General features: G+C 42.5%; 1 protein-coding gene across 1 annotated transcript in view; it reads right to left on the bottom strand.

The window, feature by feature from the left end:
- Nucleotides 1-204: 204 nt before the first annotated feature.
- The window catches only part of BAG3 (BCL2 associated athanogene 3), a 17,492-nt gene continuing 1,044 nt past the window's right edge, over nucleotides 205-16,652 (bottom strand). The window contains exons 2-4 of the mRNA XM_026851546.1: nucleotides 5,702-6,058; nucleotides 3,165-3,545; nucleotides 205-1,520 (exon numbers count right to left, since the gene is read on the bottom strand). Of these exons, the coding sequence (XP_026707347.1) occupies nucleotides 750-1,520; nucleotides 3,165-3,545; nucleotides 5,702-6,058 (1,509 nt within the window). The 3' untranslated portion in view covers nucleotides 205-749. The remainder of the gene's footprint in view (nucleotides 1,521-3,164; nucleotides 3,546-5,701; nucleotides 6,059-16,652) is intronic.

Raw genomic sequence — 16,652 nt, 5'->3', positions numbered from 1 at the left:
ATTCCTACCTCAATCCACATATGTGATACAGCAACAACATTAAAAGGGAGCAAGTAAATGGAGAAAGGCACATTTTGGTCTCATTGAGAAAGCAGCTGTCAGACTCTAACTACAACGGTGTACTAGAATCTCTCTTTAGAAGAGTGTATCTGAAACCGATTACAGCCTTTGTATTTCCAGCTTATAAAATCACAAGACTAAATTAGGCTTCTATATTATTTTATTTCCCTCTTAAAATATAGCATCGAAGTCCTGCACACATATAAATATCCCTACAATTTCTTACACACTTTTCTATCCATCATTACTTAAAGTGCCCAACTGTGAACATTAAAAATAAAAACATTACTGTTAAGAGTGGCTATACTTATAGAAGGACTGGTATTCTGACAGTGCAGGCCACTGATTTCACAAAAATCACCTGCAAAAGAATACACCCTAAACAACACGCATCAATATTAACCCTGAAGTCATTGGTTTGTGGGTTTTTTTCCACTCAGCTGATGTACAAGTGATTAATGTACAGGGTTTATTTTTGAAGCATGTCTTTTACATAGTGTAAGAATAAAGGATAAATGCATTACTTTCTTTTTAACTCCCTCCTTCCCCAGCGAAGTGTTTACTGTGTCCCAAGCTGCTATGTTGATTAAAAACCAGTTGAAAAGAGCTCTGGAAATGCATGCAACTTAAAATTCACTTAAACACACTTTAAGTTATAAAGTCTGAGAGATTTTAATTTCAGCACATGGCTACGGTTCAGTTGGATTATTAGATGTGTTTGTCGTGGTGGCGAGATTGGTAAACACTTCTTCCTTAGTTTCAGGCTGATGTCTTTCCATTTTGGTTTCCTCTTTAGCATTCTCATTACTGGTATCTCCCTTGTTCTTGACTACCACAGGTTCAATCTCCATGATTTCCTGTGGTGGCTTAGGCTCCGGCAAGTTTGGCTGAAGTCCGTCAACTTGAACAGGTTCTGGGACATCTTCTGCTTTCTGTTCAAGTCTTTCCAAAATGTTCTGGACCTTCCTTACACCATCTCTCCTGGCCTGGCGCACATCTGCACGACCCTCAGGGTCCACTGAGTCTAGGGCTAGCAACTCTTTGGTCAAATACTCTTCAATCATCAAGTATTTTTTGTCAGTTTTCTTGCCTTCAAAGGAGTCGACTGCCTGCTCAAGCATTTGTACTTTCTCCAGAATTGCCTCCACTTTCAAAACACCAGGATGCTTTTGAGGTTCTCCTGTTTCCACTGTCTTCAGTGTTGCTGCTTCTTCAGGAGGCCTTTCCTGCGGGGCAACCACCTTAGCCTGGCAGGGAATCTTTTTATCACCTTTTTCTGCCATGGCTGGAGGCTTCTGGGGTGGTAGCTTAGCATCTGGTTCTTGGTGAGTGACCTGAATTGGGATATATGGTGACGGCACCTCAGTTCCGGGTGGTGGGACTGCCTTGTTTTCAGGTTTGATTTCAGGTGGTGGGGATGGTCTTGGTGGCTCTTGAGGTGGGACTTGTTGCTGAGAAACCTGGTGAATAAGGCAAGTTTGTGTTGAGACACAATGAACAATGCTCTTTATTTCCTTCTAAAGAACAAGTAACCTAACATCCAGTTTTCTGTATTTCTAGAAGTGAGATTTTTGCACACACCAGATGATTAATGTTTCTTGTGCATTGCTAATTTTACTGTTTTTTTTTAAAAAAAAAGCAGTGTGCTTAAGAGTTCAGTTATTGTTTTCAAGCTATTGCAGAGTACAAGAACCGATCAAACTCTCAAAGACATTAAACTTCAACCCACCACATCCTGCCCATGCTCACAAAAATCAGCCCTACAAGCAGTTTTGTGAGATACTACCTTAGAGCAAAGCCCTCACCTGACTTAAGTAAGATTTGTTGGAGCTGACTGCAGCACCATCAAGTTTCATCCTCAGTGTGTCACTGAGAGCTTGCGTTCCTTCAAAAGCGAACTACTTTGCTGAGATTTAATCACATTCTGGGCTATTCTCATTCCATTCCTGCTTTTGAGACATTCCAGGTTTTTTGCTTATTTTTACTGATTTTATTTTAGAGTATTTACCTGCAGAAGTTACTATGTCAATCTTATTACACTGTAGCTATTAGAGACAATCATTGGGATTACCACAGATCTAACAGTCATCAAATCAGAAATCTCTTGAAATTGAGATTAGTTTTGAACTCTTAGCAGGAAACTGGGATTTGTGAGATCTGTATTTTCCTTCTTCTGCCAAACCCTTCACTTAGTTGTGCACATATACAGTGATTTTGGAAAGGTACTGGATCCAGCTCTCACAGATTTAGATGGCTGAAGTATAACATTACATTTATATTTAAACCAAATAAGGAAATAGCCTGCACTGACAATCTGTTACTGCTTTACCCATTAAACGTAAAATTTCATTAGGGGCCTCAAATTCTCACCTGTAAAAATAAATTAGCATTATAACCTAGAATATGTCATGAAATCTGAAACCTTCATTGTTTTGTCCTAGCACCTGGCTTTTCAAAAATATTAACCTAATTCTGCTCCTGTCATTTTCAATGTGAAATCTCTCCAGAGAAGAAATCAAGGCTTGTTTTGATACATCCTCTCTTCCACACGCTCACAGTGGTCAAATTTCCAGTAGTCTTTAACTGTAGTTGTAGTAAGCATTTTAACATGGAAAAAATGTTCAATGAGCAACGTGTTCCATGAGAAGAACACATTTCATGTAGGAAAAATTAAAAGCTCTAAGACTAGATTTTGCTGATCCTCTTTCTCAACTAAAATTACTTTGTGCATCTGATGCTATCCTAAATGGTTCTGAGACATCAATGAGGTGTATTTACATAGATGCCACAAATCCCGCGGACCTGGTTTTCTTCTCACAAACATAATGCAACATCAGTGACCTCAGTGTAATTACACTAAATTATACTCTGACGAGAGGAAAATAAAATCGTGTGTTAAATCATATTTCAGTGATCCAAAGACTCCACAGTCCTGATAGGTGGAAAGGCAACTTGCTGCTGGTTATTATCACAGGATGTCTCACTTTAAATCAAGAAAGGGAGACTGCTTTACATGTTTGCACGTGCCTGCTGGTATAATTTTTCAGCTCTAGCCACACTGAACAAAATACCTAGCAGGTAATTCCCTTCCTCGTTCTACATACCTGGGGTCTGTCTACAACTGTCTGCACTCTGATGGGAGCTGGGGGCTGCACCTGGGTGGTAACTCTGGCCGGTGAACTTTCACGGCTCGATGAGCCTCTCTGAGACACTCTGAACGGAGACTGCGCTCGCGTTGTCTTAGGCTCCCTCTCATCTGGTTGAATTCTGTGAAACACTGGTTGGTGGGCTTGGTATTCGCTCTGCTGGGCAGGGTAGTGTGTCTTCTGTGCCTGATGGTAGACTTGCGCTGGTTGCCGGTGGATGTTTTCGTGGATCACAGGAATTGGAATATAACCACGAGGAAGCTGATGGCTTCCTGCGTTGGGTCTGCCAGCGGACTGAGGGGAAACCGTTGGAGAATCAGAAGCTCCAGGAGATTGAGGCTGCCATAAAAACAAAATCCATTATTAAATTTGCACAGGTTTTGTGCTTCACAGTACTTTTTATTTCCAAAGAAAAAACAAGGAGATGGTCATAGAAACTGAACTCGTGCTTCCGGCATGCAAGGGATCCATTTCCTTGGTTTTCTTGGCCCAGGGCCTCACTAGACAAACCACAGAAGTTGTGAGAGACCATCATTATAACAAGCAGAAACCTGAGCTACAGCATTCCCAGCCCTCATGAGCAGGGAGTGGATGCTCAGTCAGAACGTTTGCTGCTTTTGCATGGCTGTTCCTGTCTAAACCTGCTAAATTTGAGGTAAACTAAAGTTAAGCAAACAAATTATACACTGGAGACAAAAACAATCCCCTAACAGAGGCACACAACATTTAGACTTCTGTTCCCAGTGACACTAACATATTTTGGGTTTTGGCTTTTTTTTTTAAAGCATGTAATTAATTCAGCAGCAGGCTATGGCAATGCACATATGGCTAATGCCCCGTTTCCCCCAAAACCTTCCAGCCCCTTGGCACCAGCAGCAGAGTGGCACTAGCTTAGACTTGCTGTTTAGCAGAAGCAAGTGCCAGGCTTGCTGCAAAAATCCAGTTCCCAGCGTGTCCCAGGTTGTGGGTCTGCAGTCTGGGGAACAGCAGTTTGTTTGCTCACAGCTCCCTCCCACCTCCTGCCATGGCAATCCATCACCTCACCTACTCCGCACCAACTCCAGCAGCTGTCAGGCTATTCTGACCAGTTTCACTCACTAAGAGGAAAAAAAATTATTTCCTGATGGGTTTGTTACATGGCTCAGTGAAAGGTCAGGTCAGACTGGAGCTGGCAGAGGAGAGGGCAGGACACCACAGGCAGAGGCAAGAGAAGGGCAGGCAAGGCAGGAGAGGAAGCGGAACAAGACCCCTCTTTTGGTACTGGTGAAGCACTCCACTGCCCATAAAACAGGAACCTTAAATAAATAAATGAATGCTGGTCTGTATTATGACACCCATCACTGCCACTACTGGTGGCCTTGTTGACATGGGATTTAAAGTTTAGCACAATCACAGGCTCTGGGCAGTGGATAGCCACACTGTGCTGCCTAAATTTGTAACAGCAACTTCTGAGGTCCTCAGTAGTTATCTCAGAGGACTTCAGTAAGAGGCACAGAAGACAGGTTCCTGAAGCCTCTCTGCATATGTGACAAAGCTGTACAGTGTCGGGAGAAGGAAAAGCTGAGCCTCTTGTCCTGGCACTGCAAGGACAAGGCATTGTTAGTCAAGACAGCTGAGAAACCTGCTAACAGAATTTTAATTACATTCTTCAGACTACAAACAGGTTTCAGAGAAGAAGCCACCACTGCTCCACTTACAGACCTGATGATATTTTAAAATGCAACACTTACAGACCTGATGATATATTTTCAGCTTGATGAAGGCTGAATTTCCTGCTTATCTTACTTTGAATAAAAACGAGGTCGATATTACCATATATTACACAAATACCAATTCTGCTGATTCTGCAGAGAGAACAGGCAAACCAAAATCCCACCTTCTGAAACACAAAGCAAGCAGGGTGACTCTTTTCTTAAAGAAAGCTCATAGTTTGAAAACGCTTTAACATGCCACTGAAGGACAAAAATACTGTGCAACTCAGTTTTAAAGCTGTACGTATGTAAATCTATACACTTAATACAACTGCAATATTAAATTGGAAAGCAAAGATCACAGCAGTGTAACTTCTGAAATGGCCTGGCTTGTTAGCTAACTGGCCACTTTGGTTTTGTCTCTCCCACTTTGATCACTTCAGTTCCTGACTCATGGTACAGAAGACAAGAGACTTGCCTGTATCCTCCGCTTGTGGGGGAATTGGTATAAATGCTAAAACAATCCTCCCCTGCTGCAGGACCTGTAGAGCTTAGAGGCAGAAGCCATTTACATGCATTTATTTCCACAGAATCATTCCAGAATGAAAGCAGGCGATGCTAGAAAAACCCTACATATTTATGCTGCCATGACTGTGCACTTTTGCATTTTAATACTCGGGAAGTATTGGGAAAATGTAATCCTGTGGCAAGTTTGGCTTTCTGAAGGATAAACTACCCGTGTGACATTCAGGTCATAAATGCTGCAAAGACCAATGCAAACACACCCCAGCAACACTGAGTTACCTCGGGTCCGTGTGCGGCCGGCGCTTGGGCTGCTGCAGCTGCCGTTGTCTGTCCACATTGTTTATCTGTCTGAGAAGCCTCCGTCGGTCCCCTTGGAGGGGACTCGGGGCCGGCATAGGCCCCCCTCAGAGGTGGCTGCGCCTGCACTGTGGTAGGCACAGCTTCTGTCTTGTATCGCTGCACACCAGGCTGCGGAGCAGAAAAGCACGGGTGCTGCTGTCTGCCGTCGATGCCCTCGTGGATGACGGGAATAGGGATATAGCCAGCCCGGAGCTTGGGGTATCCCATGTTCCCTTCTCTTGCTGGTGGCTGCTTGGGGCTGTCACGAGATGGACCATTTGCTGACGACTGGCCTTCCTAGAAGTTAAAAACATCACATAGCACTTGCTGGTTGCTCAGCTCAATGCACCTGGTGAGAAAAAGCTGCCCCAAAGGACTGGCCTAAAAGCAGTATCAGCTGCGTATGAGAAGTTCAGACCCTCTTGGGTCCATGCAGGGCAGCTAACAGCAGGTGCTAACTAACACTCCAGATCTGCAGGCAAAAGAGGAGAGTAAACTAAAAATATCTGCTTATGTACAAGTCTTTCACCCTCACTTCTCACAAATACCAACTTAGCCTTTAGAATACCTGCCTGCCTAATTACAACACGGTTTCTTACAAATATTACTTGCGTTTAGCCACCAGCTCACCCCCTTCAGACAGAGCTCCTCCAGACAAGTGCCTGTGAGACCAGAGACATTTCCTCAGCACCTCGCAGAACCCACCTGGTGCTACAGATGAGATCTGACAAGAAACTTTCAAGGGATGTTTGCTGGTGGTGTTCTTCCCACTGGCTATCTAAAGAGCTGTAATACTGCATACTGAAGGATATATTCACTTTCGACTACAGGAGGATCCAATTCAGTAAATATTGAAAGGAGAGGGGATAGTGTAATGAAGAGGAAAACACTGAAAAGCAAGATAAAATAAATCCCTGTGTTGTCTGAGTACACTCACTGGACAATGTCAAAGCCCTGGCAAGGGTGGAAGTGGTTTGCACTAAGAGCCCTCACAAGTCCTCTAGTAAGTTCTTCCTGCATCGGTCATTCTATTTTGAGGCCCTGGGAGGGCCAAGTTCCAGATGTATCTCTAAGTCAGATCATGTAACAAGCACCTCTGTCATTCAGAGGGTAATGTCATTATTCAGTAAGAGGAGAATTTAATAAGGGGACATATGGTGCAAGTGTTGGAAACCCTATTTTTAAAGAGGTGTATAAGCTGCAAAAATATTTCACATCGCTTCTGTACAAACTAAAAACTAATATACCAATTCATTAACTATTTTATCTCCCAGAGATTTTGAGTGTTTTTCCTACATGACAGTATCCCCTTAAAAAGGAATTTCTGAGAATTCCTGTAAGCAATGAAAATGCAGAGAATAAAGGCTATTTATGTAAGCTAATAAAATAAAGATAGCAAGGGAACAAGTTCAAAGTCAGAGCCCTGATGTTGCATTTCCTTTTACTCCTTAAAAAAAAAATCCTCCACAAACAAAGGAAAAATTCTGAAAGAGGCATAGAGAAGAGCCAGGTCTATAAAGTTTGCACAGAGGAGTAATTTAAAGTTGGCTTTTCCAGTTGCAGAACAAGGATGATCTCATGCCAAGGTCTGCACCAGGATCCACTGCCGACAGATGAGTCATTTTAAATTCACCCTACCAGGAAACCACATTCCTTGGCTGAACACAGGCTGTCTAGGGGCTTCAGGACCCCGAGCACCAACAAGCATTTGCCAGTTCACCTCCTCCCAGCATAACCCCGACTCCGCAGCGCTCCCGGCAGCCGTCTCTCCTGGGATCTGGAGGGACGCACAGTTATGCCAGCAAACTGCATTTGCCGGAAAATAAATTTGAGGTGCGCTCAGCTAGCAACAATGCAAGGCCGCCTCAGAGCCAAATGTCTGCCGGGCGAGCGGAGCCGAGCAGGGAGGGAAACTGATGATTCGACAGTCGGAAGAAGCACCTTGCTGCTCCACGCTGACTCGATGCCTTCGGCACCCCGCACGCACCAGCTGCTCGGCACAGTCTCCCTGACGGAGGGCGCAGGCTGCGGGTGTAACCCGAGAGGTCACCGCCAGCCACCCCACCTACAGGCACGGCTCCCACGGCTATAAAAAGGAGATTCACTCACTTCCAGCCTTGTCAGACTCCCCACGGGAAGGGTCGGTGCTGGGAAGTGTTTAGGAGCTGGGTGGGCCAGTAGCACCTGCAGATGCCCTGACATGAGAAGGCTCGCGGCCACAGGTGCTCTGCTCCACCTGGGTGTACCACACATCTGCCCTACAGGAGTAGCATTTTAGGGGTCTGCAATGTTTTGAACTGCTCCGTCTGGTATAAGACTTTCCATCTTCTGGAGCAATCCACAGTAATAAATCATTGCCAAGGCTTCAACATGGACACTGTCCCACGCCCCCCACCCTCCATGAACACCCTTCCTAGGAGTCTGACCATGTGCTTCCCCTCCCTCCCCTTCTTTATTTTCGGGCCCTTGAGGCTGCCCTTGTTTTGAACCGTTTTAGCAATCTGAGAAATCTGCCTCTGCAACTTAAGCCCTGGTAAGAAATACAAAAGAAGCAACCCAAAACCAAAGAAAAATCAGGTTGGACTGCTTTTCCAAACAATTCAGTTTGTATCTGAAGTGAAACTTCTGGCAAGTTTAATACTTGCACTGGCCCCTCTGTAAGAACTACAGCATAAACTTAGGCTCTGATAAATTGTCATTTATTCTTGCAGCTTCAGACAACCTGTGCTGCTCCTGTGGGAAGTCAGTATTTTGAGTTGGTCCTCTGTTCAGGCTTTTTTCCCCCCCTGTAGTCGTGTGCTAACTACAGAGGAATTTGTGTGTCTCTCTGTCTGTCTGTCTCTTAACAGTGCAGTCATATTGGAGCAGTCCTCAGTAAAGGAACAAATGCCGTGTCCTTTTTTAATTTTTCCACCATCAGTAGCTCTGAGGTAGAGAGATCAGATTTAGCAAAGGTGCTCTCATCACAACTGCTCTTCCTGATCCACACCACTCTCGTCAACACTTGATTAATATTTAACTCTACAAACAATAACTTACATTAACCAGTTTGTATCACCACATCCTCAATGTTCCCTCTTCTTTCCTGTTCCCTTTCTTCCCACCTTTTCACATGTCCATGAACATGCACAATCCGTGTTCTTTGAAACACCCTGCACTGAGGAACACCACCACAGCACCATGACTGAAGAATAAAGAGGCCTTGGGTTCAAGCAGATGGCTGCAAGTGGTTTGGGTTCATTTTTAGTGAGAATCCAGCACAACAGCGAGTGCACATGGATCCCAGTACCCCCATTGTCAGGCTTCTGGCCAAAGTAGTTCTGTTTTGTGCAAGGGAGCCTGTTCCCAGCCTGGACAAGCAGGTTCTGGAAGACTTCAGGAGAAGCTCAGGTGTGCCTGGGGACACCGAGGCAAGGGGGGAGGAACAGAATCAAGCTGTGAAAAACTTTCATCATAACACTACAGAGAAGAGATTTGTGGATTCGCTCTGAATGCTTTAATTCCTGTTTCACCGGACAGCCAGCCAGGAGACCAAAACCATTTTTTGTTTCTATTTGCCTACTATCAAAATACAGTTCTTGCTCATTATATTAACAAACATGTGACCTGAAAAAGCCCAGAGCTCACATTTAACACAAATCTGCACAAAGAGTTATTACCAATAAATAACAAACCTTAGTCACATCATCCTTCCCAGTTTAAATATAAAATAGGAACCTAACTCAGATTTCTGCATTAAAGAAACTGAAGAAATTTTTTCCTGCCCTCACCCAAGGAAACAAGAAGTTCTCTGACAATAAAATTGAAAGTAATTATAAGCAACATAATATTGAGGTATTTTCCCATAAGTAGTAGGGCTGACAATCAGCACTGCAGGAATGCTGGCTGTGCACACCCTTATTTTACATTTAAGAGACAGAATCCCCAAAAAGGAGGGAGCACAAAAATACAAGAGACTCCCTTGAGCAGCTCAGAAATGTTGACAACAATCCTGGACTACACTTCAGGTAGCCTGAAACATGACCAGAAACTCAGACCCATTCCACCATTTCAGGAGGTGCCGAGCGAGTGTAAAGGAGTCATCACCGCCAGTCAAACGAGAGAAAAAAAAAGCATTGCTGTTCTGGACAAGCCACGAGTGGGACAGCCGAGCCGTGCTGGGAGATCTGCTCAGGAGGAATGACAGCGCTCCCACCTCTCCAGACGAGGACATGCGTTTCTGTTGTGAGGCCATCACCATGATAAATAAAGGTGCAGCCAGCACAAGTTGTGCAACTGGAAAAAACACTTCATACCCCCACATCCTACTCTTGGCTTCCCATGGGAAGGGCACCATCAGGAGTGACGCTAAAATCCTCAAACTTGCTTGGATTTTAAGTGAACTCTGACAGTGTGTGCCACTGGAATGAAAAAAAAAACGACAGCAAGAGAAAAACACAACCTTGCAACAAAACTCCTGGTACCACTGTACTATCTGTCCGGAGTGGATAATGGCGCAACTCCTCACGTGCCCCTGTGACTGCTCAAGTGTTATTCCAGACGGAAACACAGCAAATTCAGTCACTGCTGATGCTAGCAAATTGCCACTGGAGTCATCCAGATGGCTGTCCCAATAGAATGAAGTTTGTCAAAATATTCTGCACACACACTAAATTACTTGAATAGTTGTCTCAAACTTGGAATCTCCCTTTTGAAACTGCTTGCACTTCTTTCATTCCTCTTATAGAAAAAGTTAAAAAGCAAGTTTTGCTGCCATCACACTCTTGCATTTTTCTTGACCTGTACTGATATTATTTGTGGTCCAGTCAATTCAGTTCTCTAAAGCATGTATGTATTATACATACGTGTAGCACCTCTATAGCTCTTGCAGAGCAGCAGTACAAATATTTAAATTGTACTTGTTTTGTAAATATTATCTAGGGAAGGACAGCAAAGTTTACAAACATTACCAAGAGATGAAATACCTCTTTCTGTATGTAGAGAGAAGGTCTACTGACCTCAGTATTGTTCCAAACTTTTAAGCTGCTGCTGTAAAGAGTATCATGCAAAGAAACATATTCTGGTTGCTCTAATGACTGAGAAAATGCCAATATCTGACCTGAGAGCACACTTCCCCGGATTTTAAGCCCAGCTCCTATATATTTAGGAAGAACAGAGTAGTATGATTCTGTTCTTCCACAACAGAATACAACAATATAACTGACTGAAATACAACTAAATTTTCTTTGCACGTATACTCAAATCTATTTTTTAATCAGAATTCATTAATCAGAATTCATTCATTAATCAAAATTCATTGCTATGAGTAACCGAAAAAGGCAGTAGTACCCAATATTCACATCTAAGAATGATGTGCCAAGTCTATTTATTAAAAAAAAAAAAAAAAAAAAAAAAAAAAAAAAAAAGACCAACATTTTCTGTCATGGAAGGCAAAACTTTAACCATTAGAACTCGATTCCGTATCCACTTGTATTTTACTTTTGGCCAGACCATTTTTTTCCCCCCCTTCTCTGTTGCAATAACTGAACAAATCAAAACGACTACACTAACTTTGCTACCAATAGAAATCAGCATATCCAGGTATTTTTATAAAGTTTCTCAACAGTGCTTTGTGTTTAAGCATATTAATAGTACGACATTAGCATACAGTACGTTTCATTGATACTTCCCAGAGAACTATCCAAATGGGGAGAGTGATTTGCTCTCAGCGCTGACCCTGAACTTCCTACTGCCATGCTTCAGCCACTGAAGATTTTAACATTCTCTTTTACTCACAATTTGTGCTTAAATATATACACTGAGCACATCAGCATTTGAGCAAGATATCATTAGCTAATGACTGAAGGAAACCATGAATAAGCTTAGTCGCATGAGCTGTCTCAGAGCTTCGTGTCAGTCACATCATGTAACCCATTTATACGCCAAGCTGCTTTTGATGTTTTACTTGTTGAGTGCCGAGTTTCATTTCCTAACCTATACATGTGTAGGCAAATAAGCCTTTTGTTCTTTCTTGTAATTATCGTGTTGTATTATACGAGTATTACATTAACATATGCGCTAACTGATGGAGCGCAATGATGTCACTGGAAATAAACAAACACTATTAAAAATTGAAGGAGAAATCCAACCCTAAACTTTCCAGAACAGAGAGCCTTACTGGAGCAAACATGCCGGCTATCTTGAGGACCAACCTTGTTTCAGGAACTAAAACCTTTCTTATCACTAAAATGCTTCTTTCTTAAGCTAAAATGCCTTGGCACAGACATGACAACACTTGCCCTTTATGCCCACGCGTGGAAGTTGGCCCATGCACAGAGAGCATCTGATGGGCCAAACTGAACATGTTCAGAGAAAGAAGCAACGACTGCTATGAAGAGCAGAGCGCCCTTAAGAGGGAGCTGCTATCACCACCCATCCTGTCAGCCTTAATGGACGGGGTTACAGAAAAGCCTTTAAAGCACTTACAGAAATATCCTTGTCAAGGGTGATGGGAATGACACACTTCACAGAGTTATTGCTGTTCGCTGCCTGCTCACCTAAGAGCAGGTGGTCAACCTGTTGCTTTCCTGCTGTTACCCATGAGACAGAAATTTGGAACACTGACGAAAGTACAAGCCTCAGGAATTAGCAAAACAATGCCCCATAAAAAGGAGGGTAAGTTGAAGTCAGCTGTGAATTTCACAGGTTATCGTCAGGGTTTACATTTTCATCTATATTTCATTTTGCACACAGCAGTTTTCTGACTTCACTTCCTTAAACAGCGATTTTTCCAACACTATAAAACCACTTGCTACACTGCACCCAATTTATCAATTCTAAGGCTTTTCCAGCCATAAAAACATACTTTTGTGCTACCTGATCTACTGAGTGATGTTAGACAAGCGACTTCACCGCATGTCTCATTTTCCTATCCGTAAAATCAAAAAGGAAAAATAAAAATAATCAAACCAAGAGCTTCTGCAACGTATTTGAAAATACATTTTTCGTCTTTAAGTAATGTAATTTGCGTGAACAAGCTATGTCTTCCATTTTCTATTTAACTCCATGAAGAGAGGGCATAGCTGCCACAGGAGGTGGAGACAGAGCTCACCTAGAGAGTGACACTGTCTATATACCCCAAAGCGTATTGGATTGGTACCTGCCTTATCACAGTTCAAGTGGGAACAGTTCTATTTTTGCCATGTGGTTATGGAAAACTCCTGCCTGTGTATATAAGTGTTAAAAATATGATTCCAGGTAAGAATGCTGCCACCCAGCACATGTATTCTTCCTTTCTCCTTTAGATCTGAAGAGGTACGCTGTGTCGGGAGTGACACAGAACCTAGCAAGGCCTTCCTTGCTTTTCCTCTTGCACGACTGCCCAGACACTGACATGTGATTTCTTCATGTTCTTATTTCTGATTTGATCCACCCCTTGTTTAGATTAATTGGTAGCTCCATAAATTAACTCCCTGCTTACCATGTTCTATCAAGGGGGACTTTAAATAACTACACAAAGCTGCTTCAGGGAATCTGGACAAAGCCTGTCCACAACCCTCCAAAAATCTCCTACTGGTAATAATTTTACCACTCCTACATATTATGCCTTTTATATACAGTACCTTTTTAATCCAGTAACGAATTTATTAACCTGCCTGCGACAGAATGCACATGCGCATAAGTAATGTACAAAACACTGCAGGTAAGAGAGACCTAAATTGTTACCTAGTCTTACCTTCCCTGCCACTGATGTGAACCACTGCAAAAGACCCAGAGAGGCTGTATTGAACTTTCAATGCAATTTCTAATTTGGTCTACCAAGAATTTTTCAGTCAACTTGGACGCAAGAAGTCAGTGCTCAAAAATAAGTTCACTGCTAAAGAGATGGGAATCGAGTGACTTAAGACTTATTTGGGGAAGCAGAGAGAAAAGAGATGCAACAGTCACGAAGGGTGAGGTTGGAAACTTAGGTGTAGTTAGTTGTTCCCCAAATACCGACAACACCATCAGTAAGAGGGTAAGATAGCCATCTTCTCCCCTTGTTTAGGCCTGTGCAGTCATTGTTGCAACCAATAAATATATCACATCACTTAGGACTGCTCCCAGACTTTGTGGCTGGCTGGTACAGCTTTTATCTCAAACCCAAGGCATTAGTGAGCTATCGATCACTGTGATATTAGTTCGATGAAGCTCAGCACAGTCAGTTCCTTTGGTCTACTTTTAGTTGCAGTATTTCCCATTGGGTTTACTGCATGTGGAAACAACATATGGAAGGGGCATCAATAAATACTTTTACAAGCCTTATTTCTGTTTTCTTCTTTAAACGCTATCTATTTTTATCAACACTCTGGGAAATACCATTTAACATTCATTATAAGACAATCTCACAGAAAGTATGCTGAGCTGTGATGGCGTAAGTTAACACAGAAAATACCAACAATAGATAAGCATAGGAAATCAATAATTCTACCAAAGAAAAGATAGGAAGAAGAGTGACATTGCTAGTAAACACTTTTAGTAAAAGTATGCATATACATGCTTTACTATATTGATTGTACCTTATTCTTTAGTAAACACTTTTAGTAAAAGTATGCATATACATGCTTTACTATATTGATTGTACCTCATTCTTTGAATGTTTTACTATTAACAAATTAAGACACTTGGAAGAAAATCGTTATTCTACCAAGAGGTTTTGTTAATAAATGTTTTTTCAGTCATTTGCAAAGTCAAGGCTTATTTCTGACTGGAGTATGGTAAGAAATTTTCTGTTCTTTCTCAGGAAGGTCTTCCTAGTCCAGCTTTACACTGCAATGACTTCATGTAAGTACCAGAGCTAAACACACAGAGGAAGGACACCCACCCATCATGTGGGTAAAAAAAAGGCCAGACTGAATGAGAAAATAACAGCCATCTGAATTGATGAACGCATCTAAAATACATAGTTCAGTGCAAAAATCAAGGTCTGGTTCTGCTGATTTCAAATGGCTCTCTCGGTTAAAATTTTACAAGAGCCGTTTCTCATTTTACCTAATTATATATCTGGTACAGTCTAGTGCAGTCAGCACAGCTACACTGATGTCAGGCCTAGAGTAAGTGAGAAGACCAAGATCAACCACCTGAGAAAAATGGGACTTCACTGTTAATAATGTCTCAGCTATATTACTTAGCTAGAAAAGCTCAGTTCACTTTAGACCTGTGCTCCATTCATCATCCACTTATGGTGTAATACCTCATTTCATTGCCTAGGTCTCTTCAGAAAGGGAAGAAGTACTCAGAGAATATTGATAGATATAGTTTAAGGGTTATTTAAAGACCATCATAAAGGTGATTAAAAAAAATGCTTGTTTCACTGGCTGATTTCAGGGAAAGCAAGGCAGCGATAAAGTCAGTCAAAGTTTGATGTCTGTATAGCCATCCTTGAAAAGGTGCGTGCAGCCTGACACAGGCAGTCAGCTTTTGCACTTCTTGGATCGCTTCCAAAACCCCCAAATTCTCATTTGAGCTAGACTGAGAATGAGGGAAATCAGAAAGCTGTTCGTATCTAGTCACTCTGCCTACACCTGATTTCGTCCTTCCTACCTGTTCAGGTAAAAAAAAAAAAGTCTAATGCCTTCAAAAATCACTGTCTTATTTGAAATTCAGTATCAGTGGGTAATCTGTCTTCTTTGGCACTGTCTAGCTAAGAAAACATTATTTAGGAAGAGACATAATTTCCTTGGGCCTGATGCTGAGATTCTTTTGCTAAATAATAGCCACCCTTGTGAAACACACTGGTACGTAACAAACAATTTCAGAAGCTGTCCATTAATTCCAGCAGATATTCTTAACTCAGGCTCTGACAAATGGCTGTAGGAGATCAGTTACACGCAACTTCCGTCACCATGAACTGGAGGGTTTTTTTCTTTTAACGACAATAAGGCAGGAACTCCCCAAAATCCACAATTTTCCCTATTCACCTCTGGAAGCATTTTTCTCTCTCCCAGTGGACAATCCCAAAGCATACACACATTCCTGCTTATAGTAGGCAGTAACAGATTTTTCTCTTTGGAAAAATGTATCCCACGAGAGCTGTTCAAAAGCAGGTGCAACTTTTTCTATCTGTAATAACCTTTGCAAAGCTGGCAGAGGAGGAGGCGCTTTTCATTACCACAGACCGCGCATCAGATTGGGGTGAAAATTTATTTTGTTTCAGGCACCCACTCAAGCCAAGTACTGATCCATCAGAGTACTTCTGACTCCCTTTTCGCACAATTATCAAAAGCAGCTTAAATGTGACTTTTCCTTTGAATGGGTTTCAAGTGGTATTTCCGTAACAAAAGCCTCTGAGTAAACAGCACACTTTTCTTCTCAAGTATGTTTTACGGTTATAAAAAAACATGCTACTTATTATTTTTATTGCCGTAACAGCCAGTGTTAGCAGGTGCCTCATTACAGCAGGAAGATGGTGCCTCCAAAAAGGAGTTAAAGCACTTTTTCCTATGCCAGCCTCAATAGTCGTATTAGCAAATTATGTTTTTCTAAAACGTCTTTGTATTATTACTAGAATGACGTCGTTTTATAGACCAAATTAACTAGCCCTTAAAAAGCTGGAAAGGGGGTTAATTTGTGATATGAAAGTACATCCCTTCCATTTCTTTCCACCACCAGTCTGCTCTCCCAGCGAGCTTTCAGTCACGGTCTGCGCTCACACACGGCGCAACTACTATTTTAAGAAACTTTTAAGTTCTTAAGATAATACCACCGAGCGCGCTGATCCTCCTGTTTTACGCACAGGAGGAAAAGCTGCAACAGGTCCGCAGCGGACACAGCCGAGGGCAGCGGGTGCCTCCCGGCCGCTCAGCAGCGGCTCCAGCCACCCAGGGGGGCCCGCTCCGAGCGAACCCCGCTCGCCCCCACCCCCGGGGCAGGG

The sequence above is a fragment of the Athene cunicularia genome, assembly GCF_003259725.1.
Source record: "Athene cunicularia isolate RWA chromosome 6 unlocalized genomic scaffold, athCun1 chr6_part1, whole genome shotgun sequence".
NCBI classification, from domain to species: Eukaryota; Metazoa; Chordata; class Aves; order Strigiformes; family Strigidae; genus Athene; species Athene cunicularia.
The sequence above is the reverse complement of the archived record's forward strand: the minus strand, read 5'-3'. Positions and strand labels throughout refer to the sequence as shown.